Source organism: Oncorhynchus clarkii, chromosome 16 (assembly GCF_045791955.1).
Source record: "Oncorhynchus clarkii lewisi isolate Uvic-CL-2024 chromosome 16, UVic_Ocla_1.0, whole genome shotgun sequence".
NCBI classification, from domain to species: Eukaryota; Metazoa; Chordata; class Actinopteri; order Salmoniformes; family Salmonidae; genus Oncorhynchus; species Oncorhynchus clarkii.
This window is the reverse complement of record NC_092162.1, coordinates 65399164-65420016: the sequence shown is the minus strand read 5'-3', so window position 1 is coordinate 65420016 and position 20853 is coordinate 65399164. Positions and strand designations below refer to the sequence as shown.

At 40.7% G+C, this 20853-nt stretch overlaps 1 protein-coding gene across 1 annotated transcript in view; it reads right to left on the bottom strand.

Annotated features, from left to right (window-relative positions):
* Positions 1-20853, bottom strand: part of LOC139367747 (A-type voltage-gated potassium channel KCND1-like) — a 70634-nt gene that overhangs the window by 8469 nt on the left and 41312 nt on the right. The window contains exons 3-4 of the mRNA XM_071106067.1: positions 3348-3510; positions 2982-3065 (exon numbers count right to left, since the gene is read on the bottom strand). Coding sequence (XP_070962168.1) covers positions 2982-3065; positions 3348-3510 — 247 coding nt within the window. The remainder of the gene's footprint in view (positions 1-2981; positions 3066-3347; positions 3511-20853) is intronic.

Here is a 20853-nt window from a genome sequence, read left to right as displayed (position 1 = left end):
TAGTGACTTCAACTGCTGAGAAGAAACAGAATCAAGACTACTCAGGACTCAACCTGGTACATTAGTAAAGATGGGAATTCAATCTCTCTCTATCTCTGCCTCCTCCTCTATCACCTCTAGTCCTTAAATCAGCAGAATACCTTCTCATATTCTTCTGTCCTCCACTGGTGTGAAGAGAGATTAGGATACTGAAATATGTCTGCCAGGAAGATGGAACACTTCTTCACCTCCTTCCCCTGGCTACGGCTATTAAGGAAAGTTACAGGAGATATTTACAGTTGAATTGTTTTCAATCATATGTGGCATCATAGAGTGTACGCTCTTAGAAAGTTTGTCCCCATAGGAGAACCCTTTTTGGTTTCAGGTAGTCAAACCCTTTGGTGGTGAGGCAGGTAATACTTTTTAGTGATGAACATTTTAGTGGTGAAAGGGTTCCATGTATATGGATATGGCTCCCGAGTGGCGCAGCGGTCTAAGGCACAGCATCTCAGTGCAAGAGGTGTCACTACAGACACCCTGGTTTGAATCCAGGCTGTGTCACAACCGGCTGTGATTGGGGAGTCCCAGAGGGCGGCGCACAATTGGCCCAGTGTCGTCCGGGTTCGGCCGGTGTAGGCCGTCATTGTAAATAAGAATTTGTTCTTACCTGACTTGCCAAGTTAAATAAAGGTAAATATAACACTTAGAACCTGGTATTTGTGAAAGGGTTCCACTTGGAACCAAAACAAGAGTACTTTCAGAGGTTTCTCAAATAAGGACAATGGAAGAATACTTTATGGTTCTAGGTAGCACCTTCTGTTCTAAGAATGGATTCAACACACAGTTACTAAATAGACTAGTCACACATACACATCGTACTGTATGTCGGTAGGTACAGCTGCAGGCCGACAGTAAACCTTCAGCCTTTTATTTTTTTCCAAAGCTTTACCCACAGGCTATTCTCTCCTCTTACGGTAGAATGCAGAATTTCTTTAAAATCAAAAAACACAAATAATACAACTAAGGATTACCAACCGCCGTCGGCATAGCAACCCCATGAACTGCAATGGTTACGTGGGGTAAAATCCATGTGAGGAGGGGTCATCCTGGAGGGGTTATGTGTTATGTGCAATGATAACATTAGAATAGTTACCCAATGCCTATATTCCATATAGGGCATTTCAAAAGAGGATATGGCCAATATACTATATGACATGATTTTATACTATATGACATGATTTTATACTATATGACATGATTTTATACTATATGATGTGATTTTATACTATATGATGTGATTCTATACTATATGACATGATTTTATACTATATGACATGATTTTATACTATATGACATGATTTTATACTATATGACATGATTTTATACTATATGATGTGATTTTATACTATATGACATGATTATATACTATATGACATGATTTTATACTATATGATGTGATTTTATACTATATGATGTGATTTTATACTATATGACATGATTTTATACTATATGATGTGATTTTATACTATATGATGTGATTTTATACTATATGATGTGATTTTATACTATATGATGTGATTTTATACTATATGATGTGATTTTATACTATATAATGTGATTTTATACTATATGATGTGATTTTATACTATATGACATGATTTTATACTATATGATGTGATTTTATACTATATAATGTGATTTTATACTATATGATGTGATTTTATACTATATGACATGATTTTATACTATATGACATGATTATATACTATATGACATGATTTTATACTATATGATGTGATTTTATACTATATGGCGTGATTTTATACTATATGATGTGATTTTTCCTCAGGGGGGCAATAACTAGGGAAATCCAAGTGATAACAAGCTAGATACTGTATGTTAGAATGTTTCATTTAGGTGAGGTTCTGGGTATTGGTAATACAACTGAGGTGAAAACAGCTAGGAGTGGAGGGTGACTCTTGAGAGAAGTGAATTGCAGCTCATCCTCTAGTAACTCTCTTTATCTGTTCTGGTCCCCTGCTGCTAACATCATTATCTCTGTGTGTCCATAACCCACCTGTCCACAACATCTGCTTTCTGTCCTCTGACTCGATGACCTCACAATAGGATTCCACATCACACACACACCTCTCAAGAATGCCTCATATAGGCATGACCTTATGTCATTGGTTAACACAGTGTCAATGAGACTTGGTCTCATTCTGGGGGGGGGGGGGGGGGGGGGACTGCAGGACTGCCTCCGGTGGATAGATTTAATCAAGGGGAAGTTTGGGATGAAATATTAATGACTGTCAATGTGACATTTGGTTATTTTAAACACCTTTGAAACTGAAGATGACTGATCCCCACAATGTGCTTTATTCATCCGTTTTGTGTTGTTGTCAGCGACATGAAATTCTTATGCAGATTTAGTGGAACTGCAGCAGAACGTGCTGGTGAAGTGAAGGTGTTCCAGAATGGAGAGAGAGCGTTAGAGATAGAAATAGAGAGAGAGAAAGCGAGACAGAGAGAACAGTAATCTGTCTAATTCTGAAGTAAATACAGTCATTACTGGCCAAGAACAAGCTCCAATAAGTTACAAGCTCCAGTTAGTTACAAGCTAAAGTCAGTTACAAGCTCCAGTTAGTTACAAGCTACAGTTAGTTACAAGCTACAGTTAGTTACAAGCTATAGTAAATGATACCATGGCAACAAAACTGTCTCCTGAACAGAAAAAGCTTCAGATTAAAAGCTTTAGTGTTATCACAAGGCTGAACAAGTGCTTGATCTTATCAGTCCATCCCAGCACTTTGCAGCCTCTGCTAAAAGCATTAATGTAGGTATATTTAACCGTTTTCTATTCACTCTTCACTAGTGTGTTGAACATACTTTAGATTAAATATTGTATTCTGTACATTTGAAATCCAAACGTGAACACGTGAAACATCCTTGATTGTCTGTATGTGACCATAAGGTAACATTTGTTCATGTGAATTCCTCACCTGCAATCCCCCATCCTCTTTGTGCTGCAAGAATGCATTGGTGGCCCCTTTTTTAGCCATTCGAATCCTTGCCTGACGCACTTTCTGGAGAATGGAAAAGAATTGGACAGAAATGCCTGTGTCAGCACTTGTTCCACACACAACCCAGTGAGCAATATCTGGGGAATAAAAACAAAACTCCCATTTCACAAGACAGTGTGTTTCCTCGTAGCTTTACAATAGGCCTTTTGCCTGACAAGAGCACCTTGTTATTTGGAGGCAGATTGCTCCGACTTATTTATCACACATATATCGCGCCATACAGCAAAATAACAACAATGTGACACACACATGATAAGAATGACATCGTGCCTCTCTCTCATTTACCTGCTGTGCCCTCATCTTATCTGCCCTTTGGTTCTGGTGGTAGATCCTTGCGAAGTTGGAGACTATGACAGGCACAGGTAGAGCAATCACCAGCACGCCACTGAGGGAGCAAATGGAGCCAAATATCTTGCCCGCTATGGAGTCTGGAACCATGTCTCCATATCTGCGAACAGCAACAACAAGCCAGCGGGGGGTTAATGTGAGCAACGCTCCTCTCAGGTCATTACGGGGACTCGTACGACGGAACAGCTGTATCTCAACATCACACTATAGACAGACAGACAGAAAGAGGTACAAACGAACGGCTGTGAGTGTAAGCACGTCAATCGTCCTGCCTTGAATTTCAAACAGTTTACTTTAGAATTGCTCTAAAAAAATATTTAAAAAAACAAATGTGGCAGAAATAGATGACAATTACAGCACTCTACCACCAGTGAGAAAACACATTCAAATGAGAAACTCATAGGGTGAGAAGAGAATGAAATCAACCGAAGCATGTTCTTACATGTGTACATGTAACATGTGTACATGTGTATGTGTAGTGAGACGTCAATACGGTATGTCCATTGTGACAAGTCTTCACTGTGCATGTATGAACATGTTATTTATAGTACATTACTTGTCAAAATTCAGAAACGTATCTTTGTAATTGAACAGCTCATTAAAGAAAGGCTGATTAGGGAGTGTACGTTGTTATGATAAGGTTTACCTGTAGAAAATCACACCTCTCTGAAATGAGAATGGATGGAAACGTGGTCCTGTAAGCATTACAATGCATTCATTTTGCACAACTAGAAGATTGTGGACCACAGTACACAAAAGTAGGGATGGAAATATATTTTTTATAATAAAAAGAATTGCATGAATCTATCATCGTATTTGCAGGTCTGAGATTTTTGTTGTTGCCTTTTATAAAACTTTCATGCAATTTGATGTCATTTCACATGACTAGAAACATTAGCAGAATACCACACAAATTACCAAAAATTCTAGCTAAGAATGGACAGAGAGAGAGAGAGGCCGATAAGTTCATCTTATCATATTCCTCCAATGCCAAGTAAACATGTCTTGTTTGCAATGAAACTGTCCCTGTGTGCAAATAATTAAATCTGAGATGTCATTATGCATGGTATTTTTAAAAGTTTTTTTATTTTATTTAACCAGGTAAGTTGATTAAGAACAAATTCTTATTTACAATGACGACCTACCAGGGAACAGTGGGTTAACTGCCTTGTTCGGGGGCAGAACCACAGACTTGTAACTTTTTAGCTCTGGGATTCAATCCAGCAACCTTTCGATTACTGGCCCAACAATCTAACCACTAGGCTACCTGCTCTGTCTGTGGTGGAAAGGTAGACAGAGTAGGCCTAATGGCGCAGAAAAATGTAGGCTTTCACTGCTGGCTACTCTTCTTCTGTGGTTTAACCCAACGAGAGAAGGTCACAAGTGTTTCCCTAAAAGCTGTATTTGTTTAAACATCTATTTTTTACAGAAAGTTAATAGCTCAATCAATTGATAGCGACAGAATTAGATTACTTTCCAAGCAAAGTAAATTTTTGTTTCCTCGGCTATAAAAGGTTGTAGCTCAGCCAATGAACGTCATAGAAACGTAACAAAGGTTGTAGCTCAGCCAATGAACGTCATAGAAACGTAACAAAGGTATGCCCATATGTATTTGGTCACCTCTTTCCTGTTTATTTTACAGCTTGTTTCTAGCATAAAGCATCACGGACCAAATCGCTGTTATCGATCAAGTTATATAACTGGATCTGTTTAATTTCAGCACCACAATGTAATTTTCTCAATCTGTCTTGCTGTGAGTTCAATAACTCTGATAAATACATTATGGGAAAGAAACATATTGTTTTTATAAAAATATATATTATAGTAGTAGCAAGCTATCAAAGTTGACCCCCGGTCCTCCTTCTCATCTTTACACGATCCCTCTCAAACTGAACAGAACATAGGCTAGTCTTCGCACACGATATAGAACTTTCTGGACTAATGTATATTTGTTTAGGAAGAAGCCTTTGACTCTACTCCTGAACTGCCACTATAGGACTACATAGCACAGCCATTGGTTAGGTAGCACAACAAAAAAAGTTTTGATCAGGAAGAGCAGAGCGGGGCACAGGGTTAGAAAATCTGCACTCTAAAAATTAGGGGTTCAACCAGGGCTCTTCTAAGATCCTCAAGGTTCTTTGAAGAACCTTGGGGTAATTGATGATGAAAATTGCCCCCAAAAAGGTTCTTCCAAGAACCCCATAGGAGGTGGGGTTCATCGAGGAACCTCCTTAGTTGGTGAGGGTTCTTGCAGGAACCTAACTGCCCATCTGAAACATTTGGATTTGAAAGAACAGCAGGCACTTAACTGAAAAATGTAAAGATCTCAATTTAAGGTTTGTCCCTAGTATGATCTAAATTGATATTGTTTTCTGATGATATCTTTACATATTTGCTCAAAACAGAAAATGGACACAATTCAATGGATATCAATCAACAAAGAGGTACAAATATGAAGGCTATAGGAATATGTTGAAGGGTAGCTGTAATGGGTGCAGATGACTGAACTGCTCACTTTTGTGTCTGTAGGTATACGAGGAGGCATAACCAAGGTATGTCAACTGGCAATGTTACGCAGATCACATGAACCATCCTCCTCCCTTACCTCTTCAATGAAAAGCCAACAGGCCTTTACACTTTGGACAAGGTATGTCCATAATACCGTTTTTTTTCATTCATATTTACCACAAAAACCAAGGTATGAATATTGTTGAGTGCATGTTTTTTTGATCAACTGTATAATTAAACATTTTCGTATTCACAGACTTCACCCTCCCTACACCTGTTCGAAACCTGTTCGATCACCATGCACTGTAAAATCATTCTGGCTGTGGATACGGAGAACATCAACACATTAACATCAACAGGCCAGAGGATATACCCATTGACACTTGGGGCTCTGCTGGGAGTTTACCTCATATTGGGATTTTTTTATACTGCTTTGCCACTAAAATCGTAATAAACACTGAGAACTAAAATGTTGTGTTATTGTTGTTATTGTTATGCATATTATTATTAGTAATAATAAGGGAGGGGGGGTAGTTAAAACATTTACCCCAAAAGGTTCTACAAAAGGTTATTTGAGGATAAATTAAAAGGGATTCTTTGTAGGTGTTCCCCCACAGGTTTAATTTGATACTCCAGGAACCTTTTCTTTTCAGAGCGCATTGCAGTGTGTAATGCAGTCTAGTTTTATTTACACCATCCCAGCAGCATCTCCGAGCATGCGCTTCATATAGCCTAGCCTACAGCCCATAGGCTACGGATCATTTGACAGAGACCACACTAAATAGCCTATAGGCTGTGGATCATTTGATAGAGACCACACTAAATAGCCTATAGGCTATGGATAATTTGATAGAGACCACACTAAATAGCCTATAGGCTGTGGATCATTTGATAGAGACCACACTAAATAGCCTATAGGCTGTGGATCATTTGATAGAGACCACACTAAATAGCCTATAGGCTATGGATCATTTGATAGAGACCACACTAAATAGCATATAGGCTATGGATCATTTGCTAGAGACCACACTAAATAGCATATAGGCTATGGATCATTTGATAGAGACCACACTAAATAGCATATGCTATGGATCATTTGCTAGAGACCACACTAAATAGCATATAGGCTATGGATCATTTGATAGAGACCACACTAAATAGCATATAGGCACACTTGATATTGTGTGCCCAGTGGAGAATCAGAGATGAGGGGCAGCATCGGGCACACATCGATATATAGCCTAACAAGCAACTCATTCTAAAACACAGAGAAATATTAACATTTTATCAATTACAAATGACATGAACCTCCCCAGGACTAGATCTTAACAATACTAAACCCCCCCTTGACTGAAATGGAAAAGGCATGACCCTCCCCCATTTTCCTCCATGTAACCATTCTGTACATTTCCATCCATCCCTTATCATGACTGAAAATGATCACGCCAGAGCAGCTAAGAAAAATATTTCTGTCTCTCTCCTCCACTCTCACTGAACACACACGCACACTTTTTTCCACTTCCTCTTAGCACATGCTATCAGGCACACAAGTTGCTGGTGGTTGCCTCATAAAGTACACCATCTGGCCTCTGATTGGCATAGTTCGTTCCATTGATCACTGGTGCTGAGTTGATTGGCGACTGTTGAAAATAAATAAAAGTGGAGGGGTGTCAGAAGCCTGTCAGGTGTGTAGGATGCATACGACCATAAAAGGTCAAAATAAAAATATATAGGAACACTGCCCCACAAACATATTTGATTTACTGCTGAAATTTTAAGCTACTGATGGACTCCTCAAGGCATACAGCCTTAGAAAAAAAGATGCTATCTAGAGCTTAAAGTGGCTTTCTTCGGCTGTCCCCGTAGGATAACCCTTTTAAGGAACCGTTTTGGTTCCAGGTCCCACCCTTTTGGTTCCAGGTAGAACTATTTTGGGTTCCATGTAGAATCCTTTCCAAAAAGGGTTCTACCTGGAACCAAAAAGGGTTCTCCTATGGGGACAGCAGAAGAACCCTTTTGGAACCCTTTCTTCTACAGTTTAAATCAGTGCTGGATAACTGCAGGGGGAAACAGAGTGCTGAGAAAGACTATTATTATTTTTTAATTTATTTTTTATTTTATCCCCTTTTTCTCCCCAATTTCGTGGTATCCAATTGTTAGTAGTTACTATCTTGTCTCATCACTACAACTCCCGTACGGGCTCGGGAGAGACAAAGGTCGAAAGCCATGCGTCCTCCGAAACACAACCCAAACCAAGCTGCACTGCTTCTTTAACACAGCGCGCATCCAACCCGGAAGCCAGCCGCACCAATGAAGGAAACACCGTGCACCTGGTGACCTGGTTAGCGTGCACTGCGCCCGGCCCGCCACAGGAGTCGCTGGTGCGCGACAAGACAAGGATATCCCTACCGGCCAAACCCTCCCCAACCCGGACGACGCTAGGCCAATTGTGCGTCACCCCACGGACCACCCGGTCGCGGCCGGCTGCGACAGAGCCTGAGAAAGATTACTCTACAATTGATAGGAAAGCTAATGGAGTTACGTGGGACTGGGGACATTTGTAAACCAACCAAGGCCTTTAGATTGGCACCGTTTGAAGCCTTTTTTTTGTGCCTCATACTGTAGTTATGGCAACACACCATAATCATGCTTAGGAGCTTCAGCCATTTACAACCATCTGAGTAGTTGTAATAGCACTGTAAAGGTAGAGCTTCAGCCATTTACAACCATCTGAGTAGTTGTAATAGCACTGTAAAGGTAGAGCTTCAGCCATTTACAACCACCTGAGTAGTTGTAATAGCACTGTAAAGGTAGAGCTTCAGCCATTTACAACCATCTGAGTAGTTGTAATAGCACTGTAAAGGTAGAGCTTCAGCCATTTACAACCATCTGAGTAGTTGTAATAGCACTGTAAAGGTAGAGCTTCAGCCATTTACAACCATCTGAGTAGTTGTAATAGCACTGTAAAGGTAGAGCTTTAGCCATTTACAACCATCTCAGTAGTTGTAATAGCACTGTAAAGGTAGAGCTTCAGCCATTTACAACCATCTCGGTAGTTGTAATAGCACTGTAAAGGTAGAGCTTCAGCCATTTACAACCATCTGAGTAGTTGTAATAGCACTGTAAAGGTAGAGCTTCAGCCATTTACAACCACCTGAGTAGTTGTAATAGCACTGTAAAGGTAGAGCTTCAGCCATTTACAACCATCTGAGTAGTTGTAATAGCACTGTAAAGGTAGAGCTTCAGCCATTTACAACTATCTGAGTAGTTTTAATAGCACTGTAAAGGTAGAGCTTCAGCCATTTACAACCATCTGAGTAGTTGTAATAGCACTGTAAAGGTAGAGCTTCAGCCATTTACAACCATCTGAGTAGTTTTAATAGCACTGTAAAGGTAGAGCTTCAGCCATTTACAACCATCTGAGTAGTTGTAATAGCACTGTAAAGGTAGAGCTTCAGCCATTTACAACCATCTGAGTAGTTGTAATAGCACTGTAAAGGTAGAGCTTCAGCCATTTACAACCACCTGAGTAGTTGTAATAGCACTGTAAAGGTAGAGCTTCAGCCATTTACAACCATCTGAGTAGTTGTAATAGCACTGTAAAGGTAGAGCTTCAGCCATTTACAACCACCTGAGTAGTTGTAATAGCACTGTAAAGGTAGAGCTTCAGCCATTTACAACCATCTGAGTAGTTGTAATAGCACTGTAAAGGTAGAGCTTCAGCCATTTACAACCATCTGAGTAGTTTTAATAGCACTGTAAAGGTAGAGCTTCAGCCATTTACAACTATCTGAGTAGTTGTAATAGCACTGTAAAGGTAGAACTGCAGCGGAGATGGTTGTTCAGTAATATTAGTAGAATTAGTACTGGCATTTGGTTTAGTATGCTGATACTGTACGTGAAAACTGTATATCTTCATTCAGGACAGAATTTACATGCTCCCAGCGAGACTCACACGTCTTATTAAACAAGTAATCTATCATAAGCAAATGGGACTTTATGAATAAGAAACAACAGCATATTTTTGTTTTACTGCAGAATCATTCAATTCCATCCTAGGTCTGATCCTAATAAATTCCACAACTAACTGTTTTCCCTTTGAAATAAAAAATAGATGAATGTGAGCAATGTTTTACCTGGTTGCAAGTTAGCGAGGAAACAAAGCGACCAGCCCATACTCGGAAGAATAATTCTCAGAAAGCCCATAACACAAAGTGTTTGCTGAAATCCTGCCTGCTGCCTGCTTCTAATGGGAAGAGGCTGCCTATTGTTGCATTCCCTGCTCCCCTTTCTTCAATAGCCCTTAAGGGGCTCTGCACTCCCTGGACCAATCTACATCAACCCCAGCCTCTAATCTTCGCACTGGAAAACATCAAAATGATCGAAAGGAATGATATCTGCAGATGACTCTGGGTTCAATGATATACATAGATCTGTAGAAAGATGGTCATTAACATAATTGTCTCTCTATGTGCTATGAATGTTAATGCTCATTGGTATCATGCTATGAAAGCTATACTGCATAATTGCAAACCATATCAATTTTAACAAGGGAATATTTACATTCGATTGAACACAGGCATTAATATTATTCAAATGTAAATTTGATATGAAAACCAGAAAACTACTGTACACAGGCAGGCGATCAGTATCAGCGTATCTGTGTTTTCATACACAACAACATCCATGTGTTTCTCATCAGTATTATGAGCTCTTTCATTTCTCCATAATATAATAATGTCTTAGTTGGATGCCTCCCCCCCTATGGGAAAGAGCGATAGAGAAAGAGAGAGAAAGAGAGAGAGAGAGAAAGAGAGAGAGAGAAAGAGAGAGAGAGAAAGAGAGAGAGAAAGAGAGAGAGAGAGAGAAAGAGAAATAGAAAGAAAGAAAGAAAGAAAGAGAGAGAGAGAAAGGGAAGAGAGAGAGAGAGAAAGAGGAGAGAGAGAAGAGAGAGAGATAAAGAGGAGAGAGAGAGAGAGAGAGAGAGAGAGAGAGAGAGAGAGAGAGAAAGAAAGAAAGACAGAGAAAGACAGAAAAAGAGGAGAGAGAGAGGCAGCCTGTCCTAGATGTGGGTCCAGAAAAGGGTCAAGTGATGGATATCAGTAGTTAACATGCAAGATTGAGTAGAGAAGAGTGAACCGAAAAATAAAAAAAGACTGTTAACTACTTTTTTTAAACAGCCCTACTGGTAAATGCTTCACAAAATTCATTTTGAACATGTATTTTAAGGTCAGCTATTATTTCTATGGCTACCCAAAATGCTTGGCAGCCATGTGAATGCAGTACAACAATGCAGTGTCTGTAGTGTTAATGGTGCTTCAGCTGAAAAGCATCAGCTGAAGCACCATTAATACTACAGACACTGCATGGCTTTATGTCTGTCTCTTTACAATCAAGGCATGATATTTGGCTGCTTGGAGGAGAGGTTTTGTCCATGATCCATGTATCCAGCCCAAAGGCTGTTTTCATGTCTAATAACAGTGCCATATGTTGCACGTCAGTGGAGGCTGCTAAAGGGGAGGACAGCTCATAATAATGGATGGAACAGAGTAACGAAATGACATGAACGGGAACCGTGTGTTTCATACCACTCCACTGATTCCACTCCAGCCATCCCCACTAGCCCGTCCTCCCCAATTAAGGTGCCACCAACCTCCTGTGTTGCACGGCAAGCCTGAGAAAACCCCCCAACTGTGACTAAGAGGTCTGATTGAAACGAGCCACATCCAGCGTTCTCATAGGATGATCCGAACCTAAAAGGTGAGAAGAAGAGTTCATGAAGTGATCACAAACAAGTCCATTGTGCTGGAGTCACCCAAGTTGAACCTACCGTCTGAGATCAGGAGTCTCACCTAATCAATACGGACTGTCACATAATATGTATGGAACTGTGAGTTGTGAGTTGTGAGTGGAATGGTGATTGTGTGCGGCAGCTGTGATTGGTTTAACACTGATCCACTGTACATGATAAACAGCTGCTCTGGAGAGGTTTCCAAACTCTTTTGGCCCGTGACCTCAATTTGATAGAAAAAAACGGCCAATGTTTACGTTTTCTTATTGGGGCTATGACAGTCTTTTACAAATTAGTCTGTCAGTACTTTTGACAGTGTTTCAATCTAAAGGAAGTATGGTCTTGAGAAGTTCAGAAGATCATCAGGCAATCATTTTGTATGATCTTCTGTGTAGAAAAGACTTTCATCATTGATTATGTTCTTTTTCCCCTCAGTCTAATTTAGTACCTGGTCTTGTCCACTCTGTTCTAATGAGTCCTGCTCGTGAGGATTGTAGACACATGTATGTTCATGTGAGTCTTATCTTTCAGTGATGGGGTCAGAATATTTTGTAGCTTAAACCATTCAAAAGGTAGAGCTCTGTTTACTGCAACCGCATCTTGCAGCTAACAAAGGTTAATGATGTCACCCCTGTTCATGAACGAAGCACAGAGTTTCTTTCGCGACCCCATTTTCACATCATTTGATTGGACAGGATTTGGAAAAGCACATAGCTGTCTAAATAAGTCAGAGCATAAAGCAAGCCATGAGGTCGAAGAAATTGTCCATAGAACTCAGAGACAGGATTGCGTCGAAACAGTGGACTGCATTATTCTTAAATGGAAGAAGTTTGGAACCACCAAGACTCTTCCTAGAGCTGGCCGCCCAGCCAAACTGAGTAATCAGGGGAGAAGGGCCTTTGTCAGGGAGGTGACCAAGAAGCTGATGGTCACTCTGACAGAGCTCCAGAGGTCCTCTGTGGAGATGAGAGAAACTCCTTGATGGACAGCCATCTCTGCAGTGCTCCACCAATCAGGTATTTATGCTTGAGTAGCCAGACGGATGCCACTCCTCAATAAAAGGCACATGACAGCCCCCTTGGAATTTACCAAAATGCACCTGAAGGACTCTCAGACCATGAGAAACAAGATTCTCTGGTCTGATGAAACGAACTTTGAACTCCAAGAGGACCTCAGACCGAGGCAAAGGTTCACCTTCAAACAGGACCACAACCCTAAGCACACAGCCAAGACAATGCAGGAGTGGCTTCGGGACAAGTCTCTGAATGTCCTTCAGTGGCCCAGCCAAGCCCGGAATCGAACATCTCTGGAGAGACCTGAAAAGAGCTGAGCAGCGACGCTCCCCATCCAACTTGACAGCTTGAGATGATCTACAGAGGAGAATTGGATAAACTCCCCAAATACAGGTGTGCCAAGCCTGTAGCGTCATACCCAAGAAGACTCTAGGCTGTAATCGCTGCCAATGGTGCTTCAACAAAGTACTGAGTAAAGGGTCTGAATACTTATGTACAGTGCCTTGCGAAAGTATTCGGCCCCCTTGAACTTTGCGACCTTTTGCCACATTTCAGGCTTCAAACATAAAGATATAAAACTGTATTTTTTGTGAAGAATCAACAACAAGTGGGACACAATCATGAAGTGGAACGACATTTATTGGATATTTCAAACTTTTTTAACAAATCAAAAACTGAAAAATTGGGCGTGCAAAATTATTCAGCCCCTTTACTTTCAGTGCAGCAAACTCTCTCCAGAAGTTCAGTGAGGATCTCTGAATGATCCAATGTTGACCTAAATGACTAATGATGATAAATACAATCCACCTGTGTGTAATCAAGTCTCTGTATAAATGCACCTGCACTGTGATAGTCTCAGAGGTCCGTTAAAAGCGCAGAGAGCATCATGAAGAACAAGGAACACACCAGGCAGGTTCCGAGATACTGTTGTGAAGAAGTTTAAAGCCGGATTTGGATACAAAAAGATTTCCCAAGCTTTAAACATCCCAATGAGCACTGTGCAAGCGATAATATTGAAATGGAAGGAGTATCAGACCACTGCAAATCTACCAAGACCTGGCCGTCCCTCTAAACTTTCAGCTCATACAAGGAGAAGACTGATCAGAGATGCAGCCAAGAGGCCCATGATCACTCTGGATGAACTGCAGAGATCTACAGCTGAGGTGGGAGACTCTGTCCATAGGACAACAATCAGTCGTATATTGCACAAATCTGGCCTTTATGGAAGAGTGGCAAGAAGAAAGCCATTTCTTAAAGATATCCATAAAAAGTGTCGTTTAAAGTTTGCCACAAGCCACCTGGGAGACACACCAAACATGTGGAAGAAGGTGCTCTGGTCAGATGAAACCAAAATTGGCTTTTTGGCAACAATGCAAAACGTTATGTTTGGCGTAAAAGCAACACAGCTCATCACACAGAACACACCATCCCCACTATCAAACATGGTGGTGGCAGCATCATGGTTTGGGCCTGCTTTTCTTCAGCAGGGACAGGGAAGATGGTTAAAATTGATGGGAAGATGGATGGAGCCAAATACAGGACCATTCTGGAAGAAAACCTGATGGAGTCTGCAAAAGACCTGAGACTGGGACAGAGATTTGTCTTCTAACAAGACAATGATCCAAAACATAAAGCAAAATCTACAATGGAATGGTTCAAAAATAAACATATCCAGGTGTTAGAATGGCCAAGTCAAAGTCCAGACCTGAATCCAATCGAGAATCTGTGGAAAGAACTGAAAACTGCTGTTCACAAATGCTCTCCATCCAACCTCACTGAGTTCGAGCTGTTTTGCAAGGAGGAATGGGAAAAAATGTCAGTCTCTCGATGTGCAAAACTGATAGAGACATACCCCAAGCGACTTACAGCTGTAATTGCAGCAAAAGGTGGCGCTACAAAGTATTAACTTAAGGGGGCTGAATAATTTTGCACGCCCAATTTTTCAGTTTTTGATTTGTTAAAAAAGTTTGAAATATCCAATAAATGTCGTTCCACTTCACGATTGTGTCCCACTTGTTGTTGATTCTTCTCAAAAAAATACAGTTTTATATCTTTATGTTTGAAGCCTGAAATGTGGCAAAAGGTCGCAAAGTTCAAGGGGGCCGAACACTTTCGCAAGGCACTGTAGGTGTAATATTTTTTATTGATCAATTTGAAAACATTTATAAAAACGTGTTTTTACTTTGTCCTCATGGGTTATTGTATGTAGATTGATGAGGGGAAAAACTACTTGATCAATTTTAGAATAAGGCTGTAAAGTAACAAAATGTGGAAAAAGTCAAAGGGTCTGAATACATTACAGGTCTTGATTCACTCATATCAATTAGAAAGCCTAAAGATAAATAATCTTCCTTAGGATACAATGGTTCTTTGAAAATCATCAGCCACAATATAGGTACCCTTCACTATACTCTGTAGACATGACGGGGGCAGGGAGTCTAGCGGGGTTAAGAGTTGGACCTGTAACCAAAGGTTTGAATCCTCGAGCCGACTAGGTCAACAATCTATTAATGTGCCCTTGAGCAAGGCATTTGCTCCTGTAAGTCGCTCTGGATGAGAGTGTCTGCTAAAATGACTGTAAGTGTAAACATGACAGGGTGGCTAACGTGGGAGCACAAGACATCAATGCAGAGTGATACTGTATGAGAATGTTGACTGTGTTGGGTCATTGCATCTCTGGACCAATATAAATGACTTTACATTATCCTCAGAAAACAGATTACATCCACTTCTGTACTGATGGAGATAAAGTGAAGAAAAAACTTTACGTTTTCTCAGTGAGAAAGTTGTGGATGAAGTTCTCCTTTGTGTTTGTTTGATTGTTTTACACTTCAGAGATAAGGAATCCAAATACCGAACTGCACCTTTAAGTGAGCTAACAAAACAGCCTGAAGGAAATTCATTCAAAACAAACTCTTCTCCTCTTTTTCACAGGTTTATCTAAATGGTTCCCTTGAGCAAATAGACACTTTTTCTTTTTTACATTCAATAAGGTGTTGAGGTCATTGAGGTGTTGACGCTACAAACTAGATCATTAGGTCAAAGGTCTTCATTAGCTGAGCACTATTTGCAGGATACTTGACTAAAAACAGTGAAGCTAGATCTCATTCAGGATACTTTACTAAAAACAGTGAAGCTAGATCTCATTCAGGATCCTTTATTAAAAACAGTGAAGCTAGATCTAATTTGAGGAAGAACATTCTGTATTGCCACTGCAGAATATACACAAATTCCACATAGTAGCACAGAGAGAATGTGTTATTCCACTCCTGGGATTCCACATAGTAGCACAGAGAGAATGTGTTATTCCACTCCTGTGATTCCACATAGTAGCACAGAGAGAATGTGTTATTCCACTCCTGGGATTCCACATAGTAGCACAGAGAGAATGTGTTATTCCACTCCTGGGATTCCACATAGTAGCACAGAGAGAATGTGTTATTCCACCCCAGAGGGATCAACTGAAGGCCTCTGAAATAAAGAGTTACCACATGTGACGAGGATGGAAAACTGTACACAACAACAGTGGTTGTAGTGTATGACCTCATAAAAAGACGTACCGTACAGTGTGTCATCATGTACAGTGTGTCATCATGTACAGTGTGTTATCATGTACAGTGTACAGTGTGTCATCATGTACAGTGTACAGTGTGTCATCATGTACAGTGTACAGTGTGTCATCATGTACAGTGTGTCATCATGTACAGTGTACAGTGTGTCACCATGTACAGTGTGTCATCATGTACAGTGTGTCATCATGTACAGTGTGTCATCATGTACAGTGTACAGTGTGTCATCATGTACAGTGTCATCATGTACAGTGTACAGTGTGCCATCATGTACAGTGTACAGTGTGTCATCATGTACAGTGTGTCATCATGTACAGTGTACAGTGTGTCATCATGTACAGTGGCATCATGTACAGTGTACAGTGTGCCATCATGTACAGTGTACAGTGTGTCATCATGTACAGTGTGGCATCATGTACAGTGTACAGTGTGTCATCATGTACAGTGTACAGTGTGTCATCATGTACAGTGTACAGTGTGTCATCATGTACAGTGTCATCATGTACAGTGTACAGTGTGCCATCATGTACAGTGTACAGTGTGTCATCATGTACAGTGTGTCATCATGTACAGTGTACAGTGCCATCATGTACAGTGTACAGTGTGTCATCATGTACAGTGTCATCATGTACAGTGTGTCATCATGTACAGTGTCATCATGTACAGTGTGTCATCATGTACAGTGTACAGTGTGTCATCATGTACAGTGTGTCATCATGTACAGTGTACAGTGTGTCATCATGTACAGTGTACAGTGTGTCATCATGTACAGTGTCATCATGTACAGTGTGTCATCATGTACAGTGTCATCATGTACAGTGTGTCATCATGTACAGTGTCATCATGTACAGTGTCATCATGTACAGTGTCATCATGTACAGTGTCATCATGTACAGTGTGTCATCATGTACAGTGTACAGTGTGTCATCATGTACAGTGTACAGTGTGCCATCATGTACAGTGTACAGTGTGTCATCATGTACAGTGTACAGTGTGTCATCATGTACAGTGTACAGTGTGTCATCATGTACAGTGTGTCATCATGTACAGTGTACAGTGTGTCATCATGTACAGTGGCATCATGTACAGTGTGCCATCATGTACAGTGTACAGTGTGTCATCATGTACAGTGTGTCATCATGTACAGTGTACAGTGTGTCATCATGTACAGTGTGTCATCATGTACAGTGTGTCATCATGTACAGTGTACAGTGTGTCATCATGTACAGTGTGCCATCATGTACAGTGTGCCATCATGTACAGTGTACAGTGTGTCATCATGTACAGTGTGTCATCATGTACAGTGTACAGTGTGTCATCATGTACAGTGTGTCATCATGTACAGTGTACAGTGCCATCATGTACAGTGTACAGTGTGTCATCATGTACAGTGTCATCATGTACAGTGTGTCATCATGTACAGTGTCATCATGTACAGTGTGTCATCATGTACAGTGTACAGTGTGTCATCATGTACAGTGTGTCATCATGTACAGTGTCATCATGTACAGTGTGTCATCATGTACAGTGTCATCATGTACAGTGTGTCATCATGTACAGTGTACAGTGTGTCATCATGTACAGTGTACAGTGTGTCATCATGTACAGTGTACAGTGTGTCATCATGTACAGTGTCATCATGTACAGTGTGTCATCATGTACAGTGTCATCATGTACAGTGTGTCATCATGTACAGTGTCATCATGTACAGTGTCATCATGTACAGTGTCATCATGTACAGTGTGTCATCATGTACAGTGTACAGTGTGTCATCATGTACAGTGTACAGTGTGTCATCATGTACAGTGTACAGTGTGTCATCATGTACAGTGTACAGTGTGCCATCATGTACAGTGTACAGTGTGTCATCATGTACAGTGTACAGTGTGCCATCATGTACAGTGTACAGTGTGTCATCATGTACAGTGTGTCATCATGTACAGTGTACAGTGTGTCATCATGTACAGTGTACAGTGTGTCATCATGTACAGTGTACAGTGTGTCATCATGTACAGTGTCATCATGTACAGTGTGTCATCATGTACAGTGTCATCATGTACAGTGTGTCATCATGTACAGTGTCATCATGTACAGTGTCATCATGTACAGTGTCATCATGTACAGTGTGTCATCATGTACAGTGTACAGTGTGTCATCATGTACAGTGTACAGTGTGCCATCATGTACAGTGTACAGTGTGTCATCATGTACAGTGTACAGTGTGTCATCATGTACAGTGTACAGTGTGTCATCATGTACAGTGTGTCATCATGTACAGTGTACAGTGTGTCATCATGTACAGTGGCATCATGTACAGTGTGCCATCATGTACAGTGTACAGTGTGTCATCATGTACAGTGTGCCATCATGTACAGTGTACAGTGTGTCATCATGTACAGTGTGTCATCATGTACAGTGTACAGTGTGTCATCATGTACAGTGTACAGTGTGTCATCATGTATGAAAAGGTCAATCAGTTTACTGATGACACACTGTACGTCTTTCTCATGCCGTCATTCACAACAACTACTGTCATGTCACCCACGAAGCATCGTTACCCATCGCTCCACAAAAGCCGCGGCCCTTGCAGAGCAAGGGGAACTACTACTTCAAGGTCTCAGAGCAAGTGACGTCACCGATTGAAACACTATTTAGCGCACACCACCGCTAACTAAGCTAGCCGTTTCACATCCGTTACACTGTACTGTATGTGTCCTTAACATAAACCTGAATCTTCCACCTGAAGCTCTGAAGCTTGGCGTCCTCAGCCACATAAAGCATGACTATGATGCGTGTCCCTCTACATTCCAATGTCTGCTGTATGCCAGGCCTTGGACGGGCACAACATTCCATTTGAGGTCATTCTTGAAGCACTCTCATTCCATTGTAAACGTCACTCTACAGGGAACACAAATGACGAACACTAATTACAAACAATAATAATACAAAAAAAAAAATAATCTCAAAACAGAACTGTTCCTCAATGGGTGTTTTCATTTTCTAACACAAGATTTCATAATCCCCCTTCCTCCTTCCTCTCCTCTTCCTCCATCTACTTAAACTTACAGACTTGGTTCATCATTTTGTTTCAGAGCTGTTTTGTCTCAAAATGGCATATTCATACCAGTTTTAGAAATCTGCTTGCCTGTTTATAAGGTATGCTTGTTCAGGTGTACACCAGTCTTAATAAACCTTTTCAACGCTAGAGGGGAATCCACAGCTAACATATCACCTGCACAGGGGCTTCATATCTGCATCTCAGTGGTTTTTAATATGTACTCACACCTCATTATGGCTGAAATGATTTCAGTGTGCAGAGCTCTCATGATAAATAATGGACAGACACAATGCAGGCAGTTGGACCATATGTGCTTTTAGTCTTGCCCTTCACGGTACCTCTGTTTAAAAAAGGGAAATGCAACCCAAGCCGACTGCGTCTATTGGCTTCAAGCCCAGGGCGAGGGACTGAGAGACTGCAGCATCGCTGTCAGACTAGACCGGGACCAACACGTTATTTCAGACCAAGGACAATCTACATATATTACTAAAAATATCCCCAAGATATGGATATACAATCAAGAAACTGAACATTATACAGACAAGTCACTGACAGTCTGGCTGTAACAGATAACATTTTAATGGAACTTTATTCAGATCATTTGAGGTTTTTGTTCTTTTACTTTTTAATATTTCATCTGGAATGTTCTACCGTCAAACCCAGAGCCTTTGGTCTGCATAGCCGAGCGCTAAAGCTGTTGACGTCAAAAGTTACAATATAATTAGGCTACTACCCTCAGCACAACCTAAGTTCATTGCTTTCATGATTTTGCTCTGTCTAAAGCAGGCTAACCCTTTTCAAAATGATTGTGGCTTTGACGTAAATATTGAGGAACTGGTAACAGATAGTCAACTGGAATCTAATGACAAAGAGAAAAGGCCTCCAGAAGAGTTTTGACGAAAGGGTATTGCAGATAACTACATTATTATGGTGTTTTCAAACCTGCTCCCTTACAGCCAATCTTTGTGAATTGTTTGTGCAGTGTGAACACGCCAAAGGAACTCAGATCCCTTAAAAGAGTCTCTAAAGCGATCCGAATTGAGAGCACCGTGAGAGGGCAATGTGCAGGGCCGGCTGTAGCTTTGTGGGGGCTCTAAGCAAGATTTGGTTGAGCAAACAGCTAGTTTCCTGCAATTTTACCCATTTGGCAATGGGGTAGAATCAAATCAAATTATATTCATCACTTGCTTTGTAAACAACAGGTGTGGACTAACTGAAATGCTTACTTACATTTTTTCAGTTTTAAAGCAAATTTCCAGCAATTCTACACATTTTGCCAATACTTATTCCATGTTAATGATATCTGAGTGAGATATCAAAATCAATGTGGGCCCCCTGGAGGTTGGTACCCCTGGGCACATGCCCTGCGTGACATGTCGGTATTTGGCCTTGATTACTACAAGTGTTAGATAGCTAGCTAGACTAATTTACCAATCTGAAAACTGGTATCTGACATGGCTAGTTGAGTGACTGTCAGTGATTGACATAGAAATATAAACATTTC